Source organism: Salvelinus alpinus, chromosome 9 (assembly GCF_045679555.1).
Source record: "Salvelinus alpinus chromosome 9, SLU_Salpinus.1, whole genome shotgun sequence".
Lineage (NCBI taxonomy): Eukaryota > Metazoa > Chordata > Actinopteri > Salmoniformes > Salmonidae > Salvelinus > Salvelinus alpinus.
The window spans coordinates 52193031-52215032 of record NC_092094.1 but is presented as its reverse complement, the minus strand read 5'-3'; the positions used below and the strand labels follow the sequence as shown (position 1 = coordinate 52215032).

General features: G+C 43.4%; 1 protein-coding gene across 16 annotated transcripts in view; it reads left to right on the top strand.

The window, feature by feature from the left end:
* Positions 1 to 22002, top strand: part of LOC139584006 (pleckstrin homology domain-containing family A member 7-like) — a 163739-nt gene that overhangs the window by 47915 nt on the left and 93822 nt on the right. The window contains exon 1 of one of the 16 annotated variants that reach the window (XM_071415535.1): positions 697 to 1614. The exons of the other annotated variants lie outside the window; for them this stretch is intronic. Coding sequence (XP_071271636.1) covers positions 1541 to 1614 — 74 coding nt within the window. The 5' untranslated portion in view covers positions 697 to 1540. Of the gene's footprint in view, positions 1 to 696; positions 1615 to 22002 lie in introns of those variants that run through there. 16 annotated transcript variants of the gene reach the window in all.

Here is a 22002-nt window from a genome sequence, read left to right as displayed (position 1 = left end):
AGGACACATTTCCACCTGAACATCCTTCTGACCAGTCCCCTGCGTTGTCATTTTGCCCCGGCGTATTCAGTAGAACATGGACACTGAAAGATCCACTGTTCCACCCATTTGCACAGTTCATTACAAGTATAAAGTATTGAACTTTTACTATACAATAGGACAAAAAACATCTGGACTTGCAAAATGATTATGTTTCAATAGTTAGGCATAGGCTCTTGGACAAAAATGACTATCGTCAACCAAAAACTATATCCACTTTCTATCAAATCTATGTCCTCAAGCTATAGTCCTTTAAACAAATCAGGATTTTACAGGTCGGTACATTGACCTATACAGAAACGGTCAGTTTTCCCAGATTTGGGCTGTGGTGGTCACTCCCTTGTTGAAGTGGAGTTGTGTACTGGCACACGACCAACACTGCTGCCAAGACGAGGTAGAGTAGTATTGGTCTATCTGTATCTATCTGTATCGGCCCCCCTCTTCTTGTTTTGCACTCACTCTCACTGTTTTTCTAATTCTCTCGCACTCTTTCTCTCTTAGCAGTGCATATCCTGCCAATGAGCATGAGGCGGGAAAAGGAGAGCAGCCTCTCTCTCTTTCTCTCTCTCGCTCTCTCTCTCTGACACCCCCCCCCTCTTTCTCTCTCCCAGTCTGTGTGCTCAGTCGCTCAGTGCTGTTGTCATGAGGCTCGGGAGCCGGGCGGAAAGCCGGTGCTGAGGGGAGAGAGACTAGTTTCTAATTAGTAATGACTACCTCAGAGATGTATTAGAGACAGCGCCAGAGAGATGCAGCCAAAACTGTCCGGACCTACACGTAAGGGACAGTGGCGATATGGGATAGAGAGAGACTGGACTACCGCTATTCACCACAGACTGAGGAGATACGCATTGAATTGATCCAGCTAGTACCAGAGACAGTGAGGATCCACTGTAGAGAGACCGGGGAGAGACTGGGATTTAGTGTCAGAGACCGTGGGGGATATTGCTCGCGTTGACATACCCGTTAAAGAGATTGAAGACTTTGCCGATACACGCTGACGACCTCGCACGTAGTTTACGTGTCAGATTGTTGGGGATACCTGTTAGACACTAGGGAGGGGCATCCGAGACTCTTGACTTGACTGAATGTTTTGGTTAGAGGCTAGAAGTAGACACGTCTCCCCAGTGATGTCAGGTGGGGTCAGCCACACCCCTTTCCTACCCTGCTGAGAATTGTTGTGGGGCCTGGGAAGGGGCTAGGATTTTGGGGTGTCTGGATGACGGCACAGGTGTGTTAACCACACCAGTGCGTTCCTCTCGCTCTATACTATCTGCTCTCTCGGTCTCTCCTTCACTTTCCTTCACAGCTTTGACCCTATCTCTCGTTCTCTCGATCTATCCGTCTATCCCTCCCTATGGATAAGTTAAATAGAGCAATAGCAGAAGAGGCTTTTTAAAGTAACTCCACCACAATAAGTCTTAAGAGGGCAGGTCTGCAGCAGCTATAGAAACCGAAGCAACAGCCGGTAGCCGCAGTAACTGAGTGGATTACCAGAAGCATCATGTGGAGCCAGTCGGGATACTGCAATCACTTCCCTCACCCCGGACATCCCTTCTACCACGCACCCTCCTGCAGGTGTGTGCTACTTCTAATAGACCAATCCTGCTCTATTTCTGCCCGCTTTTTATAGCCTCGAAATACAGCAGAGGTGTTCCTTTAGGGTAGAGTGTTAGTGCCAGTGGTGTTGTGCATTTTTTCACAGAACGTTTGCTGCAGGGATATTTGGATCAGACATGGTTGCTAGGTAATCTCAATGTGATGTTGTTTTAACAAAGTGGTTTAGCTTTTGTTGTGGAGTCCTTCTTGGTTTGTAGAGGACAACATGTCTCTGAATAGGCTGTTTGTTTTGAGATGGGGGGGGGGGGGGGCGATTTAAACACATTTGGAATGAACAATGAGGCTAGCAGAACAGGCTGGTTTAGATTGGGTGATGTTGTTCCTGGCTGACTGAAGTTGAGGAGGTTCTGCGGTTTGTGGTGGAGTAGAGCCAGGAGAACAGGCTGATTTGGGTTCGGTCATTGTCACAACGCTGTGGGTGTGTGCTATTGAACGGCTGGAGGGACTTGTTTAGGAAGTACTCAAATTACACGTTGACTCTTTGGGATGTCCTACAAATAGTTGGCAGAGCCAATGTGCTTATTATATGTTACCCTTACGGTGGTTCATATTTGTCACCCATGTTGATATCGGAATTCCCATGGATATGCCATGATTTGTTAATGAATCTTGTAGTGTTAGATGCTTGCTATTTGCTAGTTCTCTAAATTACACGTCATGCTTTCTCATAGCATCACTGTTGACTCCACATGCTAGCACAGTTTCACCGCATAGAAATCGGGAATCATTGCACAAACCCATTCCCAGGTTTGATGGAAAGCTCGGAGATTGGAGTCTTTTTGAGGTAATGAAAATGACTCCTCCTCGTATTCGAGAAACGTCCTATTTCCCAAATAAAAGTTTGAAAGGCTGAGATATCGTCACTGTGGCTCTCTATTCCCCCTCCAGCCATGACGACATCATTACATTTATCACACTGTTGCAGATGTGCCCCGCTCTCAAATGAACACCATCAATTCTCATCACCAGAGGGGTAAAAGACTGACACACACACATTCCTCAGCTGCCAGATAACAATCTCTATTCTCTATAGACCTCTAATAATTGAATATCACCACGCTTATGGTTATGTATTATGTAGTAGCAATACAACTCGCTAACAACAGTTCGGGTGGGCCTCCGCGCTACAACAAACGTACGTCTTGGATCTTACAGTCTACAAAAATAAGCTGGCGTCTACTATCTTCCGCAAGTCGCATAGTAGGAACACACTTTTACGCGCAGACAGTAACCGTTCGGTACACCATAAGCAGAAATTAGAGTCAATTCCTAAAACTTTGACCTAACTGTAGTACAGACATAGAGTTCCGTCGCAACGCTAATATGCTCACCAGGTTCCTGCAACACGGGTGTACGTGTCATTGAACAGGCCTATACATGCATTGTACTGGAACATCCTCAAAAATGATCAAAATCTAGGAGAGTTCACAACATTTTCCCTTCGCATTTTTTGTTGTTGCCGTATGCACAATCTATCCGATTCCGTTACGCACAGCATGCAGCTACCCAAGAAGCGTGACACCCAGGCCCGCCCAATGTCAATTACAAGTGTGGCCACTGTGACAAGGCGACCAATACTAAAAAGAACAGGTAAAGTCTACCAAATCCAAAGGTTCCTTAATTGTCGGACCACAAATGTCACATACATACAGTACATTCTCAAATGCATCTGCGGGCTGCTTCTATTGGTCAAACTAAACAAGCATTGAAACTCTGCATCTGAACATAAGCTGCTATTCGTAATAAGAACACGGACCATGCTATTGCGCACCACTGCATAGATGCCAACCATGGGTCACCATCCTCCCTGCACTTTGTAACCATAGAACACAAACACTTTTTTCCAAGAGGAGGTGACCTACATCAACTAAAACAAAAAGAGGCATTCTGGCAGTACTCCTTAGACCAGAGATCATCAACTAGATTCAGCCGCAGGGCTGATAAAAAAAATTCTGGAGCGGATGGTCCGGGGGCTGGAACATAATTACAAATAATATGTAGACTGTGAAAAAAAAATAGCTCAGAAAACTTGGGGGGCCAAATAAAACCACCCACGGGCCAAATTCGGCCCACGGGCCGCCAGTTGGGGAACCTTGCCTTAGACACTGTGGATCTTAAGGGACTCAACAATGATTTTTCACTGTCCTTGTTTCAATAATGCCTTGATTTTTTTGTGTCTCTGGATTCACAGACATCCAAATATCACCTATGTACACTACCGTTCAAAAGTTTGGAGTCACTTAGAAATGTCCTTGTTTTTTAAAAGAAAAACAACTTTTTTGTCCATTTAAAATAACATCAAATTGATCAGAAATACAGTGTAGACATTGTTAATGTTGTAAATGACTGTTGTAGCTGGAAACGGCAGATTCTTTTATGGAATATCTACATAGGCGTACAGAGGCCCATTATCAGCAACCATCACTACAGTGTTCCAGTGGCACGTTGTGTTAGCTAATCCAAGTTTATAATTTTAGAAGACTAATTGATCATTAGAAAACCCTTTTGCAATTATGTTAGCACAGCTGAAAACTGTTGTTCTGATTAAAGAAGCAATACAACTGGCCAGTTGAGGACTTGTGAGGTGTCTGTTCTTAACTGACTTGCCTAGTAAAGAAAATAAATAATTTAAAGTCGTTTTTCATTCTGTAATCTGATGACAATTTTTTATGGTAACGTAACTGATTTTGTTAGTTTTTTTTGTAATCAGATTACATGTAATCAGTTACTCCCCAACACTATATATTGTTGGATATAGTGAATATACACCGCGTACAAAACATTAGGAACACTTTACTAATGTCAAGAGTGTCAAGAGTTCCACAGGGATTCTGGCCCATGTTGACTCCAATACTTCCCACTGTTGTCAAGTTGGCTGGATGTCCTTTGGGTAGTGGACCATTGTTGAGACAGACGGGAAACTGTTGAGCGTGAAAAACCCAGCAGTGTTGCAGTTCTTGACACACTCAAACTGGTGTGCCTGGAACCTACTACCATACCCACTTCAAGGGCACTTAAATACTGTATTTTGTCTTGCCCATTTCCCCTCCGAATGAGACATACACAATCCATGTCTCAATTGTCTCAGGGCTTAAAAATCCCTCTTTAACCTGTCTCTTCCCCTTCATCTACACTGATTGAAGTGGAATTAACAGGTGACATCAATAAGGGATCATAGCTTTCACATGGATTCACCTGGTCAGACTCATGGAAAGTGTTCCTAATGTTTTGCACTCTCAGTGTATTGTTCATAGAACTCTGCTATTGTTGGGTGGCATTGCTGGTGGTTGATGACTGAGCTCAGACTACCAGGTCAGTCACCCCTTTAGTTCACTGGGCTGAGTAGTTCAGTCCATAGAGCAAAACCAGGAAATAGCCTTGAGCACCAACTAACCACCAAGCTTGATCAACTCCCAATCATTCATTCTCTCTAGGGCTGTGTACCAAATGGGACCCTATTTCCTATATAGTGCACTGTTTAGGGAATAGGATGCCATTTGGGATGCACTGTTTACGGCCTCATTGGTAGCAATCTGACTCACATCTTGAACACAATACGACAGATCAGGGATGGGGAACTGGGCCGTTTGTAGGCCCGTGGATAAATCACCCCTCCCCCCTGTCGGTGTCTCAACTGTTGAGCGTTGGAGTGGTAGAATACACAATTTGCAATCTCGAAATGTGGTTGTGCATCAGCAGTTTGCCTATTTTGCCATGTCAGTCACTGACTGTCACTCAATTAGCCCATGTCTAGCCAGCTATCTAAGCCTGTAGTAATCATGGGTCGTGTTACCGACCGGGAGGCTCCCATTTAGTTTTTTTTAGTCATTGTCACTCAGATATCATATTCAAAATGGCAAACAATTATCTCCGCCCCATGGCAAAATGAGTAGGATTGCAGGAAATTAGCTGTAAAACGGCTAATTCTACTCTCCGCCTCATGGCAAAATGTGTAGAATTGCAGCAAACTTGTTTAAAATATATATATTTTTCTCTACAAAATGTGTAGAATTGCATGAAATGAATATAGAATTGCAGTAAACATAGATTTTTTTTCTCTCCACTCTCAAGAGGGGGGCCACTAAAATGTTTTGCTCCCAACAACATTTCACTTAGGCCCTCCAAAAGACTAGGGCCGGCTCTGACTGCATGTGTGGGTATGGATGTGGGTATGCAGACGTGCAAGCCATTGCAGTCCCTTATGATGAGTTCCGATTTTTAACCGGGACCTGGCTGACTTAGTTTAATCATTTCCTCACCTGTCAATTAAGTGCATCGTGACGCAGATAGCCTCCACCCCTTCTCGACTCTCTCTGTTTACATAGAGATGACACTGTGTCACTGGCTGTTTGAGGAAGTACTTAGGAAACGTCTGTCATTTGGGCGCCTAATCCTTAGACTGAAGAGCCCCATTCAGACACGGTGAGTGTATTTTAAGTACACACTAATCAAGAAGGTTTGTGTGATTTGTGTATTTGGTGTGTTGCGTTTTCTATTCTTAAATATGGTGTAGTGTGTTCATGCCTATTATTGTGTGTGTGTCTGCTAACTTTTGTATGTATCTGTACAAGTAGTTTTTGTATCAGGCAGTACTCCAGCAGCATTTGTGCTGTGGTCTCAGCACTGTAAATGGATTGGTCTTGATGTCACAGCAGGGGTGTGGAGGGAGCAGATTGTCTGGGAGCCTATGCTCATCCCTCTGTCACAAACACGTGCACACACACACACACACACACACACACACACACACACACACACACACACCTTAATAACAATGCCTCAACCTGCTATCCAATATGATGCAGTACAGGAGTAACCAGAAAGCCAGGGGATCGCCCTATCCATTCACCATCTCTCACGTCTGAACCACAAAGTTGCAGTGATAACCTGGTAATCTCGCCTCCTTGCTCCCTTTTGAAATGGGCAACGTGTGTCTTGAATGAGGTATAGAACTCAGAACGAAATCTATTACCATGGTACTGGTGTGATTTTTAGAGCATTTGAGGGGTTTTGTCGGGCTCTGCCATTGAATATATTCCTATTTGTTGGAAATGTGAGTTTGGTTCGAGACAGTTACTGATGCTGTGCTCTTTGCCAATGTCTCTCTGAGAGAATCAGCCTGGCAAAAAACAAAGCAGACGGAAAGCGAAAGAAGAGAAAAGACCAACCATAGTCTCTTGTGACAGATTTGGTTCTAGGTGCGGAGATTACGAGAATGACACTTTGTAAGTGCTCCATTTTGTGAAACTAGTTGTTTGCCCAGCTGTTGCTGATTAACATTGAGTGATGGGAGAAAAAAAATCAATAGTTTCATATCGCAATATTATTTTTGGACAATATTATAATGATATTATCTGCCATCTGTCCGGCACAATTGAAACCGGGGTTCAGAACACTCCAGCATGCCAGAGGCCATCGAAGGTGAGTGGTTGCCCATTCAAATCTGTTACGACGCCGCTACTGCAGTCAGGTTAAAAACCCGGTGAGGATGAAAAGCACGCAGATAAGCTTCCCTGGGATGGTTTCTGACAGTTTGTGCAGACATCCTTCGTTTGTGCAAACCCACAGTTTCATCAGCTGTCCAGGTGGCTGGTCTCATAAGATCCCGCAGGTAAAGAAGCCGGATGTGGAGATCCTGGGCTGACGTGGTTAAATGTGATAATTTATTTCAGCTCATGAAACATGGGACAAACACTGTACATGTTGTGTTTATATTTTTGTTTAGTACAAATTTTTAGCTACTGTAGGTAGCGTTAGCTAGCACTAGTTGGCGGTACCTGCACCTTGCACTAGTTGGCGGTACCTGCACCTTGCACTAGTAGGTGGTGATGTAAAGTACTTAAGTAAAAATTCCCCAGAAAACTACTTAAGTAGTACTTTAAAGTATCTGTACTTTACTTTACTATTTATAGTCAACTTTTACTTCACTACATTCCTAAAGAAAATAATGTACTTTTTACTCCATACATTTTCCCTGACACCCAAACGTACTTGTTACATTTTGAATGCTTAGCAGAACAGAAAATGGACCAATTCACACACTTATCAAGAGAACATCCCTGGTCATCCCTACTGCAGCTGATCTGGCGGACTCACTACTATCTGTACATTTGAAATGATTCATACTTTTACTTTTGATACTTGAGTATATTTAACACCAAATACTTTTACTCAAGTAGTATTTTACTGGGTGACTTTCACTTTTACTTGAGTTGTTTTCTATTAAGGTATCTTTTACTATTACTCAAGTATGACGATTGGGTACTTTTTCCACCACTGCTAGTAGGCTGTACCTGCGCTAGTTGCCAAAACGCCGGTATTTTTCATCCTATAACAGTAGCTTGTTTTCCATACTTTTAAATAGTGAGTCAACATGTTTCAGCACTTTAATTTCCCTGACTGATCAAAACTCGCTTACTGCCGCTCTCTCGTCTCTATGCAGCAGACAAATAGTAAGCAATTTGTTTAGAACATAAAATCTCAATAAAATCGTAATATTGAATTGCAATACAAACGGAATCGTGACAATCTCAATGCATATCGTATCAGACGTATCATGATAACGTCATATCATTCGGTACCTGGCAATTCCCAAACCACCATGTTGTGTGTGGCACCACTAACATTTTCAATCTCCTACATCGTAACTTGAGCCAATGTTGACGTTACTCAAATTGCGCTGAAATGTCGTTCCGTAGGAGGAAGATGACGACGTTCAAACTGGGGACACTCCTGAGTTCACAACAAGTGGGAGCCCCCCCCCCCCCTAAAAGTCCTGAAAGCTGCTGTGACTGACCACGAATGTAATCTGTGGTACCAGGCTTCAATTTCATTATGTCGTCTGTGCCATGCTACACTGGGATTGAGAGGATCAGAGATGATCTAATACACTGACCCAGCTGTGGCACGTTATTCCTCCTCCATCTCCTCTTTTTCCCTCCCATCTCAGTCTGTTTGGATGGTTTCCTCTGCTGTTTAGACATTATTTTAATTAGATGCGCAGTGCACACCATCCCGGACGGTGCTGCGTTTTCTTTCTCTGGTTCTTCTCGCATGGACTTTGCTGCTTCAGCAAACCTGTTGAAGGAGCAAAACCACCAGAGCCGGATTTTTAGAAAGGACCAAAGGCCCGTTATCTGTTCCGTTAGCTACGGAGGTGAGGACGCAAGATGCTACCCAACTGTGTGTGGAGTATGTGCTCCTGCGTGGGTCTCAGGCCAAGCAGGTAGGACCCGGAGAATGCCCCATGTAGCTTTAATACATACCATTTAGGAGACTCTTTCATCTGCCTGACATTAGTGAGTGCATACATTGTCATATGGGTGGCTCCAGCAGGAATTGTACCCATGACCCTGGCGTTGCTAGTGCCATGCTCTACCAACTGTGCTGTTTTACATGGAAGTTGTTATTTGAGTCAAGAGCCAAAATGCCAGTTGCTGTGCCATGGATCCTGTGAGCTGTGGATGTGGCCAGTTGTACTGTCGGAAAGGTTTGTAGTGAGGTTTCCAGGGCACGGGTAGATGCTGGGATGAGCATCCTCAACAATCTGCACGCAATACACAATAATGATGAAGCGAAAACAGGTTTTTAGACATTTTTGCAAATATATAAAAAATGAAATATTACATTTACATAAGTATTCAGACCCTTTGCTATGAGACTTGAAATTGAGCTATAAAAAAAAAACATTTTTTCCCCCCTCCATTGATCATCCTTGAGATGTTTCTACAACTTGATTGGAGTCCACCTGTGGTAAATTCAATTGATTGGACATGATCTGGAAAGTCACACACCTGTCTATATAAGGTCCTACAGTTGACATTGCATGTCAGAGCAAAAACCAAGCCATGAGGTCGAAGGAATTGTCCGTAGAGCTCCGAGACAGGATTGTGTCGAGGCACAGATCTGCGGAAGGGTACCAAAAAAATGTCTGCTGCATTGAAGGTCCCCAAGAACACAGTAGCCTCCATCATTCTTAAATGGAAGAAGTTTGGAACCACCAAGACTCTTCCTAGAGCCCGGCCAAACTGACCAAGAACTCGATGTTCACTCTGACAGAGCTCTAGAGTTCCAGTATGGAGATGGGAGAACCTTCCAGAAGGACAACCATCTCTACAGCACTCCACCAATCAGGCCTTTTATAGTAGAGTGGCCAGATGGAAGCCACTCATCAGTAAAAAGCACATGACAGCCCACTTGGAGTTTGCCAAAAGGCACCTAAAGGAATCTCAGACCATGAGAAACAAGATTCTCTGGTCTGATGAAACCAAGATTCAACTATTTGTCCTGAATGCCAAGCGTCACGTCTGGAGGAAACTTGGCACCATCCCTACGGTATTGCGTGGTGGCAGCATCATGCTCTGGGGGTGTTTTTCAGCGACAGGGACTGGGAGACTAGTCAGGATCGAAGCAAGGATGAACGGAGCAAAGTACAGAGAGATCCTTGATGAAAACCTGCGTGTGCACGTGCGTGTATGTGTTTAAAGACCTTACAGAACTGTATAGGAGAATACAGGAATACTGTAGGTCTCACTTTACTCCAGAATGTCTGTGTGGGCACCAGCACTGTAATCCCAGCCTAATCTGAGATGTCTTTGTGTGCAATCAAAGAATCCACAATGGGACCTCTAAGAACGGAAATCCAACGGCACTCAGTCCAAATCCCCCCACCACGGGGAAATGGACCGGGCACACTGGTATTTGTCAATAGGAGTGGGACAGGCTCATGTGATCAGATGGGAGGGTGGGAGAAGAGAGCGAGATAGCTTTAAACCCTTTAACAGTAACATGATTTAGGATGGTGTGTGTGTGGTTGGTCGGTTGGATGCAGCAGAAACACTGGCACCCAGGCAATTGTGTTGTTTGACACTGCTGTCCCAACTTAATTTTTAAAACGAGACAGTCTAAACAAATCCTTCCAATGTATTCTTACTCAACCCACACTAGAATATGGATACGAGACAAACTCCTTCTATCCCAACCCAGTAGACATGGTAAATCAGGAGTAGGCCGGAACACAAACAAGACCGATTCTCCTCAAGGGGCTCTGTGGGTAGCCTGGATTCAAGTGTTCGCCCGCTCGCATATTTGGGAATAATGTGCCTTTGTATGCAGACATTCTGATACTCCACGGGTGGTGGTGCAAAGACAACGGCTTGTCTCTGCTCCACATTTTCCACTGTCTGGCTAGCAATTTGTCTTAAATTGTTTTCATTAATAACACAGATTAATTGGACTTGGAGTTATGAAGTGAACTAGCAAAGTCATTACAGCAAAGCAATAAGCAAACTCTGATCTGATTGGTTAAATTCAAGGGGGAAGCCGTTTTTAATCACATTGAAGATTAGTGCATATATAACTTTGATATTGCCTAAATAAAAAGCCTATTCTGGTGTTTTTATGTTGTGCTTGTAATGGTAGGAGAAATGTTGCAGGGGGATGCTGTCTGATAATGTTTTTGATCATTTGTAACAGGGTGACATTTTTTATTTGCTTTTTTAAATTGAAAGAATAACAAGACCATGATTATTGGACGCCCGGTGTAAAGTGTGTGTGTACTTGTGTGCTTTTGCGTGAGGGGCTGCGGGTGTGCGTGCTAAGCCACAGCTTATAATTTATTTGGCACATCTTAAATAGTTAACTTATCTCCAGCTCAGGGCTCCAGCTATCTATTACCAAGAAGCACGATCAAGCTTCTTGGTTACAGCAGAGACAATCAATCCCCTACTAGAATAAAATCCCTGCTGCCTAAATTTGTTTTGTGCATACATTTTATATATATATATATATATATATATATATATATATATATATATATATATACACTGCTCAAAAAAATAAAGGGAACACTTAAACAACACAATGTAACTCCTTTATTGGGGGTGTCTTGCTAATTGCCTATAATTTCCACCTTTTGTCTATTCCATTTGCACAACAGCATGTGAAATTGATTGTCAATCAGTGTTGCTTCCTAAGTGGACAGTTTGATTTCACAGAAGTGTGATTGACTTGGAGTTACATTGTGTTGTTTAAGTGTTCCCTTTATTTTTTTGAGCAGTGTATTATTTATTTATTATTTTTTCCTTCAAATAAACAAATCAAGATATCTTTTATATTTGAGATTCTTCAAAGCAGCCACCCTTTGCCTTGATGACAGCTTTGCACGCTCTTGGCATTCTGTCAACCAGCTTCACCTGGAATGCTTTTACAAAAGTCTTGCAGGAGTTCCCACAAATGCTGAGCACTTGTTGGCTACTTTTCCTTCACTCTGCATTTCAACTCATCCTAAAAGGTCAGGTGATTGTGGAGGCCAGGTCATCGGATGCAGCACTCCATCACTCTCCTCCATGCTTCACGGTGGGAACCACACATGCTGAGATCATCCGTTCACCTACTCTGGGTCTCACAAAGACATGGCGGTTGGAACCAAAAATCTAAAATTTGGACTTTTCAGACCAAAGGACATATTTCCACTAGTCTAATGTCCATTGCTCGTGTTTCTTGGCCCAAGCAAGTCTTTTCTTATTATTGGTGTCCTTTAGTAGTGGTTTCTTTGCATCAATTCAACCATGAAGGCCTGATTCACGCAGTTTCCTCTGAATAGTTGATGTTGAGATGTGTCTTACTTGAACTCTGTAAAGGATTTATTTGGGCTGCAATTTCTGAGGCTGGTAACTCTAATGAACTCTGCAGCAGAGGTAACTATGGGTCTAGCATTCCTTTGGCGGACTGATGGATTGTCGTTTCTCTTTGCTTATTTGAGCTGTTCTTGCCATAATATGGACTTGGTCCTTTATCAAATAGGACTATCTTCTGTATACCACCCCTACCTTGTCACAACACAACTTAATGCTCAAACGCATTAAGAAGGAAAGAAATTCCACAAATGAACTTTTAAGGCACACCTGTTAATTGAAATGAAGCTGGTTGAGAGAATGCCAAGAGTGTGCAATGCTGTCATCAAGGCAAAGGGTGGCTACTTTGAAGAATCTTAAATATAAAATATATTTTGATTTGTTAAATTTTTTGGGTTAATATTTGATTCCATATACATAGTTTTGATGTCTTCACTATTATTCTACAATGTAGAAAATAGTAAAAACATTATTTTTTTCCTCCAATTTTGTGATTACGATCTTGTCTTATCGCTGGAGGTCCCCAATGGGCTCGGGAGAGGTGAAGGTTGAGTCACGCGTCTTCCGAAACATGACCGGCCGAGCCGCACTTAACAAGTGCTCGCTTAACCTGGAAGCCAGCCGGACCAATGTGTCGGAGGAAACACCATTCAACTGACGACCGCGGTCAGCCTGCAGGCACCTGGCCCGCCACAAGGAGTCGCTACTAAAGGACACCAATAATAAGAAGAGACTTGCTTGGGCCAAGAAACACGAGCAATGGACATTAGACTAGTGGAAATATGTCCTTTGGTCTGAAGAGTCCAACCGCCATGTCTTTGTGAGAAATTGCAGTCCAAATTGAAGCCCAAATAAATGCTTTACAGAGTTCAAGTAATAGACACATCTCAACATCAACTATTCAGAGGAGACTGCGTGAATCAGGCCTTCATGGTTGAATTGATGCAAAGAAACCACTACTAAAGGACACCAATAATAAGAAGAGACTTGCTTGAGCCAAGTAAAGCCCCCCCTGGCCAAACCCTCCCCTAACCCAGACGATGCTGGGCAAATTGTGCGCTGCATTATGGGACTCCCGCTCCCCGTCACATTTGGGAGGCCTGCGAGATACTGCTTTTGATTGCAGAGAGAGAGGCCTAATGCAAACCGTTGCTTGCAGCAGCGCTACTGCACTGTGATATCGCAAAGAATTTTATTAATTTTACTTATTGTTTTAACGGAAAACAACAGAAAACGGCTGTTTTTAAACGTTAAGAAAATGTGTCCATTTGTCACATCCCTAGCACACACACACACACACACACACACACACACACACACACACACACACACACACACACACACACCCATCCTCAGGAGCCTGTGCTGTTTCTCAGTATAAGCCCAAGCTTTCTCTCTGCTGCTGATTCTCCCTGTGTGACTTATGACTCATATGCAGTCAGGTGGGAACAATAGCAGCAGCCAAGCACACAGCCCCAAGCAGGGAGGTAGACACATGCATCAAATTTAGACAATGTCTCTTTTCCTCTCTGTCCCACGGTGCACATCCGCTCCCTACCAGGGATCCCCACATCTGTCCTCTGTCATGTCCACAACCATGACAATAGCTCAGCTTTAGTTTCATGGGGGCAGTTTGGGTCACTGTGCAAAGTGGTGGTAAAAACAACAACAAAAAGTTGGTTGGTTGGTAATTGCCATGGACCTCACAAAACAATATTTTCGCGATACTTTGGTGCCGATACGATATGTATTGCGACTAACACGACCCTGCTAGAACATAGTGTTCTGAAGACCTTATGCTTCTTAGCTTGGTGAAAGTGTCGTTGTCCTATGGATATTTTGCATACAACCTTCTCACAATGTTCTGAGACTGTTGCAGGATACTCAGCTAGCACATAATGTTCTGAGAACCCCATGTTTCTTTGGTGGGAAATTCAGTACATAACGTTTCCTTATGGTTTTAATTAAGTAGTGCTCTCAAATTGTTCCAAAAATGTTAAGAAACAACGCTCTTCTATGGGAATTTCTACAGGTTTCCTCGTGGTTCTATTCTATTAATAAAACGTTCCATAAAAATCACAAGAACACAGTCTTAACGTTCTAAGAATGTTATTTAAAAACATATAAATTCCGTTCTTGGTGTCAACAAAACTCTCTCTGTCCTCAATTTTGTTAAGTGAGTTAAGGTGTGCTGGCTGCGATCACTAATTGGCCACACCTGATCTTAATGAGTGCATGTTGCCTTAGAAATGGGGTCTTTTTTGAATAGACTAAAATGAACAGCTTTGTATGATTTAAAAAAAAACATGGCATGCTAGCTCCGTCCTGGTGGCGCCGTGGACTAATTTCAGGGATAGAGAAAATAAATGTGTTTGCATGATTAATGCCTAAGCAACGGAATTTCCATGTGTCCTATCTGTTCTTGGAGTTAAAAACAGTTAGCCCAAACTAAGCTAGCAGGGTTAAAAGTATTATTGAAACATGTTCTCAGATCGTTATTTAATTACCTTCAAATAACCTATCATTTCCGTTCTCAGAACGTTAATAAAACCTCCTTGGAAAACTTTTAGGGAACCATAGTAAAATGTTCTCAGAACCTCCCTGCAACATGCAAAGTAACGTTGCCAGATCAAGCAAAATGGTCACGAAAGTTATGGCTTCGTTCCCAGAACCAAAAACGTACGTTCCCACAACTTCCAAGGAACCAAATGTGCTAGCTGGGGATTCTGACGGGTCTCACTATTTTATATGTATTGCGATTTGATGTTCCAAACATTGCTCACTATTTGTCTGCTACAGAGAGACGAGAGATCATGAGAAAACAAGTTTTTGCTCAGTCAGGGAAATAAAAGTGCTAAAAACATGTTGGCTCACTATTTAAAAAGAAGATGGAGAACAAGCTAAAGGATGAAAAATACTGGCGTTTTGGCTCAGGTACAGTCAACTAGTGCTAGCGAATGCTCCCTACAGTAGCAAAAAATTATTTATATATTTATACTGAGTGCGCAAAACATTGACACCTGCTCTTTCCATGACAGACTGACCAGGTGAAAGCTATGATCCTTTATTGATGTCACTTGTTAAATCTACTTCAATCAGTGTAGATGAAGGGGAGGAGACAGTGCACTATATAGGAAATAAGGTCCCATTTGGTACACAGCCCTAGAGAGAATGAATGAGTGTGATTTGATCAGGCTTGGTGGTTGGTTGGTGCTCAAGGCTATTTCCTGATTTTTCTCTACGGACTGAACTACTCAGTGACCTAAAGGGGTGACTGACCTGGTAGTCTGAGCTCAGTCATCAACCACCAGCAATGCCACCCAACAATAGCAGAGTTCAATGAACAATACACTGAGAGTACAAAACATTAGGAACACTTTCCATGAGTCTGACCAGGTGAATCCATGTGAAGCTATGATCCCTTATTGATGTCACCTGTTCATTCCACTTCAATCAGTGTAGATGAAGGGGAAGAGACAGGTTAAAGAGGGATTTTTAAACCTTGAGACATGGATTGTGTATGTGTGTCATTCAGCGGGTGAATGGGCAAGACAAAATACAGTATTTAAGTGCCTTTGAAGGGGGTATGGCAGTAGGTGCCAGGCGCACCGGTTTGTGTCAAGAGCTGCAACTCTGCTGGATTTTTCACGCTCAACAGTTTCCTGTGTGTATTAAGAATGGTACACCACCCAAAGGAAATCCAGCCATCTTGACAACTGTAGGTACAAAAATAATATAGCAATATGCAACTGTATCAACCCCCCCACCCCCCCCCCATTACTTATTTTTAATAGTACATGGCATGTGGTGTCTAGTTCTTATCATGGGGTGAGAAATGTGGTACTTGACATTGGTGAGAGAAATGAGTAATGAGATACTGTATATCAAAATTACAAGGCATGGTCATTTCACGATATTGTCCACAGTGGCTGGCATCTTTATGCCCGGTTACCTCACCCACTTTGCCTCTGCAAAACAGTCGGCCACGAGAGCCAACATTGGATTGATAGTGGCACAAGACTTTGCCAAGCAGCAGACCTTTTGTAATGAGTTGAAACCTAGCCCTGACCTTCTCAGTACCAGCCCTCTAAATGCCACCCCGTACCTCTAATATGGCCATTACCTATTGTGTTGACATGATGTGATAACTGGACACCAGGGTTAGGGTAAACTGCTTGTTAATTCAGAAAGTAAACAGTTATTCACATTTTCCTCAATGCTTTTCTACATGAAAAACAAATCTAACTGGAATTAGATTATTTTTCTTCCTGTGTTGACTGAATTGAAATGGAGCTGTCCCCGACCATGCTGGACACGCATAACAAAATGCAACTGTATCTAGTGGAGTGGGGTGGCTATAAATGTAGCTATACACGTTCCATCCTTTTTATAGCATATTCATTCCCACTATACCTAGCCTGGGAGTCTGGATGGGTAACTCAACTTTCCAGTCTGAAACTTAGGCACAGCTCGATAACAGATCCTAGGTCAGTCTCGGTGCTCTGTTGTTGTCCTGTCCTCTAATGCTCTCGCACTAGCCTTCGGGCAGTTCAATCTCCAGTGGCTGGTCATGGGTCAGTTTAGATGCCTTGCCATCTGTTACGCAATGCTTTAAACAACCAGCAAGGACTGAACGTATGAATGGGACAGAGATACCATGCTGCTTCCCAAATGGCACCCTATTCTCTTTTTGTAGTGCACTACTTTTGAACAGGGCCCATAGGGAAAGGGAATAGGGTGCCATTTGGGATGCTGATTAGTAGTGTTGGTGGTAGTTTGAAAGTGAGTGTTAAAAAGAAGAAGAAGTAATTCTAGCAATATAGCAACAAAAAAAGGTGCCATCTTTTGGAGGAGATTTATGCTGTAAATGAACCACGTAAAGCAGTTTCAGACGTACTCAAAAGCGCTGTGCACATACGAGCCGTGATCGTTCGTTTACATACTGTATAGATATGAGCTCTCGCTAGGCAACATTTTGAATTTGAATGCACTGTGTGATGACTTCGTTTAACTGTCAGAGCAGTATGGAGGAGCTGTGTCGGGAACGTTGATATGCCACGTTTGTTTAGTTGATTAGTTTTAATGCTTCCCCAAAGCAGTGCATTTGGATGTCATCTCCTCTGAGAAATGCCTCCCCCCCACCTTCTCGCAACTGTTATTGCTGAGTATAATAAGGCTGGTAATTGCCAGGGACCTCACAAAACGATATTATCACGATACTTAGGTGCTGATACGTATTGCAATTCTTATGACCCAGCTAGCACATAATGTTCTGAGAACCATATGTTTCTTAAAGCTAGGTGAGAGCGTGCGTGGCGGTCCTATGGTTATTTTACATACAACCTTCCCACAACGTTGTCTCCAGACTGAAACCCTGCTCTCCAGTCAGCGGGAGGCCAAGCCAGTCGCCGGTCTAGAACTGTTTTATACCGTGTTTATACAGTGACTCAGACCTGTTTGGAGGAAGCAGAGCATATGTACTAGTAAACACTTGAACCTCTTTCACCAAAAGGGCACTTTTCAATATCACTGCTCCCCGAGGTCTTGTTTATTATAATCGATGACATCAAAAAAAATGTGTATCCATCCGTATGTACGGCCACATCACCGATCGCCATGGCAACAAGTGTCCCAGAGCAGCCTTTGGAGAGAAGGAAAACAAAAAGCCACGGCTGGCCCCATGGCGTCACCGATGGCAACTGAGACGTAGGACGCACTACAGCTGTCGTATATAGGGTGATTGGCGAAAAGGCTTTGCGGTTTCTTTTTCCCGATGGTGGCTGTGGCATATTATCCCTGATGTCTCCCTAACGGGCCCCAATCAAGACAGCGCTGCGTCTCAAAGGGCACCCTATTTCCTATATAGTGCACTTCTTTTGACCTCAGCGTTTTGGGCCCCGGTAGAAAGTACTGCACTATGTAGGCAATAGGGTGCCATTTGGGCCACAGATTGAGCATCTCATCAGGGCTGGAGAATCACAATCCACCAGCATCTCTCTGCACAGCTGCAATTAAGTCAGAGCGCTGCCCCCTGTCTTTCTGAGAGGGAGGGGGGAGAGGCACGGAGGGGGAGAGTGAGGGAGAGAGACGCTAAGGGGGTGGAGGAGAGGGAACGGGGAAAGGATAGAGGGAGGGGGAGGAAGAGGGGAGGATGGAGGGAGGGAGAGGGAAAGCAAGTGATAGTCAAATGGATCGAGAGAGGGTTGAGGTGGGAGATGGGGAAGGGAAAAGCAAGGCATAAGCGGTAGGGAGAGAGACAGAGAATGGGGTCTTAGACAGGCGTACACAACAAGCAGTCAATCTGGAGAAAGAGACATTGAGAGAGGAAAAAGTATCGTCTCACTTTCGATTCAATATGTATCATGTCAAACCATGGACGAGACAGAGACTACTTTTTTTGGGGACAAACGATTTGATGAATCTCTTTCCTGGATAATCTTGTCATCTCGATGACCTGCAGGAGTAGCCTAAAGCATGTCTGATCAACAGCACATTTTAACCTGACATGCGTCACTGCTATGTTGTAGATAAGCCAGCTAAATTGTGAGCGGTCTAAACAAACAGTGTAAACACTATGGTCCAATTGTCACACTGAGATTTTCCCACTGAGCTGTGTGACCGGATTCAGTTACCCAGTTCCACATTCTCATGTTATTGCGGTGTTTATTCGAATACGGTGTCCTCATCTCTATTCTGTTTTCACTACATATCAGTGTTTTGTTTTCACTAGGATTGTCCGTGCTGATCTGGGGTTAGTTTACATTTACATTTTAAGTCATTTAGCTGACGCTCTTATCCAGAGCGACTTACAAATTGGAAAGTTCATACATTTTCATCCTGGTCCCCCCGTGGGGAATGAACCCACAACCCTGGCGTTGCAAGCGCCATGCTCTACCAACTGAGCCACACGGGACCACAGTTTAGAATTTCCCCCACTATTGGTTAAGGTTAGGATTGGGGGAAAGGAAGCTGGTCTTACATCTGTACATAGGGGGGAACTTTGCCTCAGCGTGACAGATCAGATAAGAAATGACAAGGTAGATGGCACCAACGGCCCCCGGTCAGAAGTACTGCACTATATAGGGAACAGGGTACCATTTGGAACGCAGATACATTGTCTGTCTGAGTGCCATGTAAATCAATGTCTACTCTCAGGGTCACGTCCTTATGAGCCTGTTTAAATAGAGGGTGTTTGACATAACGGAGGTGAGTTGTACCAGTGGAGTGGGAGGGAGATGGACGTTTAGATGAAGTGAAGTGATGCTGTTAATGTTGTTTATGTTTTGGATGTCCGTCAATGTCATAGTTTGAAGCCCAAGGCAAATTTCCACATTGTGTGGACAGGTTTTCTATTTTTTTATTACATTTTTCTGCTCTACTCTAACGTTACTCCTCATCTGTTCTAAGCAATTCATCTGAAACAATTCATTGTGTTTACTGAGGGGACTACAGTTGTCTTTGCATAGTTAGTAAAAAATGTTATCTGCCATGTTCTTCCATCCCCTCGAATTTTACAAGACCACCAACGCCATCCTCTTCATCCCTCTCATGGAAGCCAGCTCTCCCCATCTCCCTCATATGATTGGAAGCCAGCTCTCCCCATCTCCCTCATATGATTGGAAGCCAGCTCTCCCCATCTCCCTCATATGATTGGAAGCCAGCTCTCCCCATCTCCCTCATATGATTGGAAGCCAGCTCTCCCCATCTCCCTCATATGATTGGAAGCCAGCTCTCCCCATCTCCCTTATATGATTGGAAGCCAGCTCTCCCCATCTCCCTCATATGATTGGAAGCCAGCTCTCCCCATCTCCCTCATATGATTGGAAGCCAGCTCTCCCCATCTCCCTTATATGATTGGAAGCCAGCTCTCCCCATCTCCCTCATATGATTGGAAGCCAGCTCTCCCCATCTCCCTCATATGATTGGAAGCCAGCTCTCCCCATCTCCCTTATATGATTGGAAGCCAGCTCTCCCCATCTCCCTCATATGATTGGAAGCCAGCTCTCCCCATCTCCCTCATATGATTGGAAGCCAGCTCTCCCCATCTCCCTCATATGATTGGAAGCCAGCTCTCCCCATCTCCCTCATATGATTGGAAGCGCTTCACAGTCGTTTTAGTGCCGCCGGGCCTCTAAGAAAACTCCAATTTGGGTGATGGATTGTGTCATTGTCCTCCATAAATATTTATAAAGGAGCTAATTTCCAAGACAGCTAGCGCTGATAAAATGGAGACGCTTGGCGTGGACTCACAGGAGACACCGCTTTGGGAGAGACATACAGTTGGAAGTTTACATACACCTTAGCCAAATACATTTAAACTCCGTTTTTCACAATTCCTGCCATTTAATCGAAGTAAAAATGCCCTGTTAGTGCAGAATGGTGTGTTTTTTTTTTTTTCACTGCTAACTGTCATTTTTACTCAGACATTCGGAACAACACAAATAAATAATCATAACATTTCAAATATAGAAAATAAAAATACATACAAAAATAAGACACAAATATCAAAAATAAGTGACAAATAGAAACAAATTTGTGTTGATTTGGCACTCGAGCATCAATACATTACCCATCCCCCAACACTGTCAACCAAGAGTCAAGACTAAACCAATTCACCTTGGTGGTGTGCGGACTGGTTTTGTATTATTCTTAACGATTTCGCACAAACCAGAAAAAATGCAATAATATGTCTGTGAATCTATATATTCACAGTATTATGATTGAATTGTGGTTTATTTGGTAGCATTTTGTAGTGTGACTGATTTTACTAATTGCATTTGTACTGTACAAAGTTAGAGGTGCACTATTTGATAGATTCCCGGAGATTCCTGGAGGAACCGGAGGAAGCCAAGAATAGGTCAGTAGCCTACAGAGTAATATGCCAAGAATACAAAATGCGGAATTTATGTAGATTTTGTAAACAATTGTTTTGAGAACTTTCAAATGTACTAACAGGTTCATGTAGAATAAACAACCATTTACATAATACCATAGAAGCGGTGTTCTGCTAATATAACAATGTGCGTTGCCATTCCCACCCGATACAGATACTGTGCCTATCTGCATTTTGTCTGATGGTATTGGGGCTGCCTTGGCAAACATGTGATCGTACCTTCCTGTGTGGTGTCCCGTACACAACAGGAGTGCCCTGATCCTGGTGCAGAATACACAGGGTTTCTCCCTCCCCTAATTGACTGATACCAGTCAATTTAACAAAACCCCCCAAAAATACAATGCAAGTAAAAGTTGTCTATTATAATGTTAATGCCGAATGCCAGGTCTCTCTCCATTTTCGATTTTAGACAAGTCTCCAAGTGCTGGCTCCATAAATGCATCTGCGAACACATACACAGTCACTGTTCTATTAACAATGGCAGTAGGGATATCTGACAAATGAACATATCCTATGTTGAAACCTAATTCTGGTCTCCCCATCGACGACCGTTGGTGAGCAGGCAAGAGGTGAGGCTGGAGGTGAGGTCTTTGCCAGCACCCCATTGATGGGCATGGCAGCGTAGATCAGCTCCTCTCCCCTCATTAGACACTGGTCGGTCCCACGCAAACACACAAAGAGCACTGATTTACGTTATCAATGGTGGTTATGATTAGCATGGTGGAACCAACCTGATCGCTGCATCACATTTCCTATTTCACTTCAGATACAGTGCCGTCAAAGTATTCACACCCCTTGACTTTTCCCACATTTTGTTGT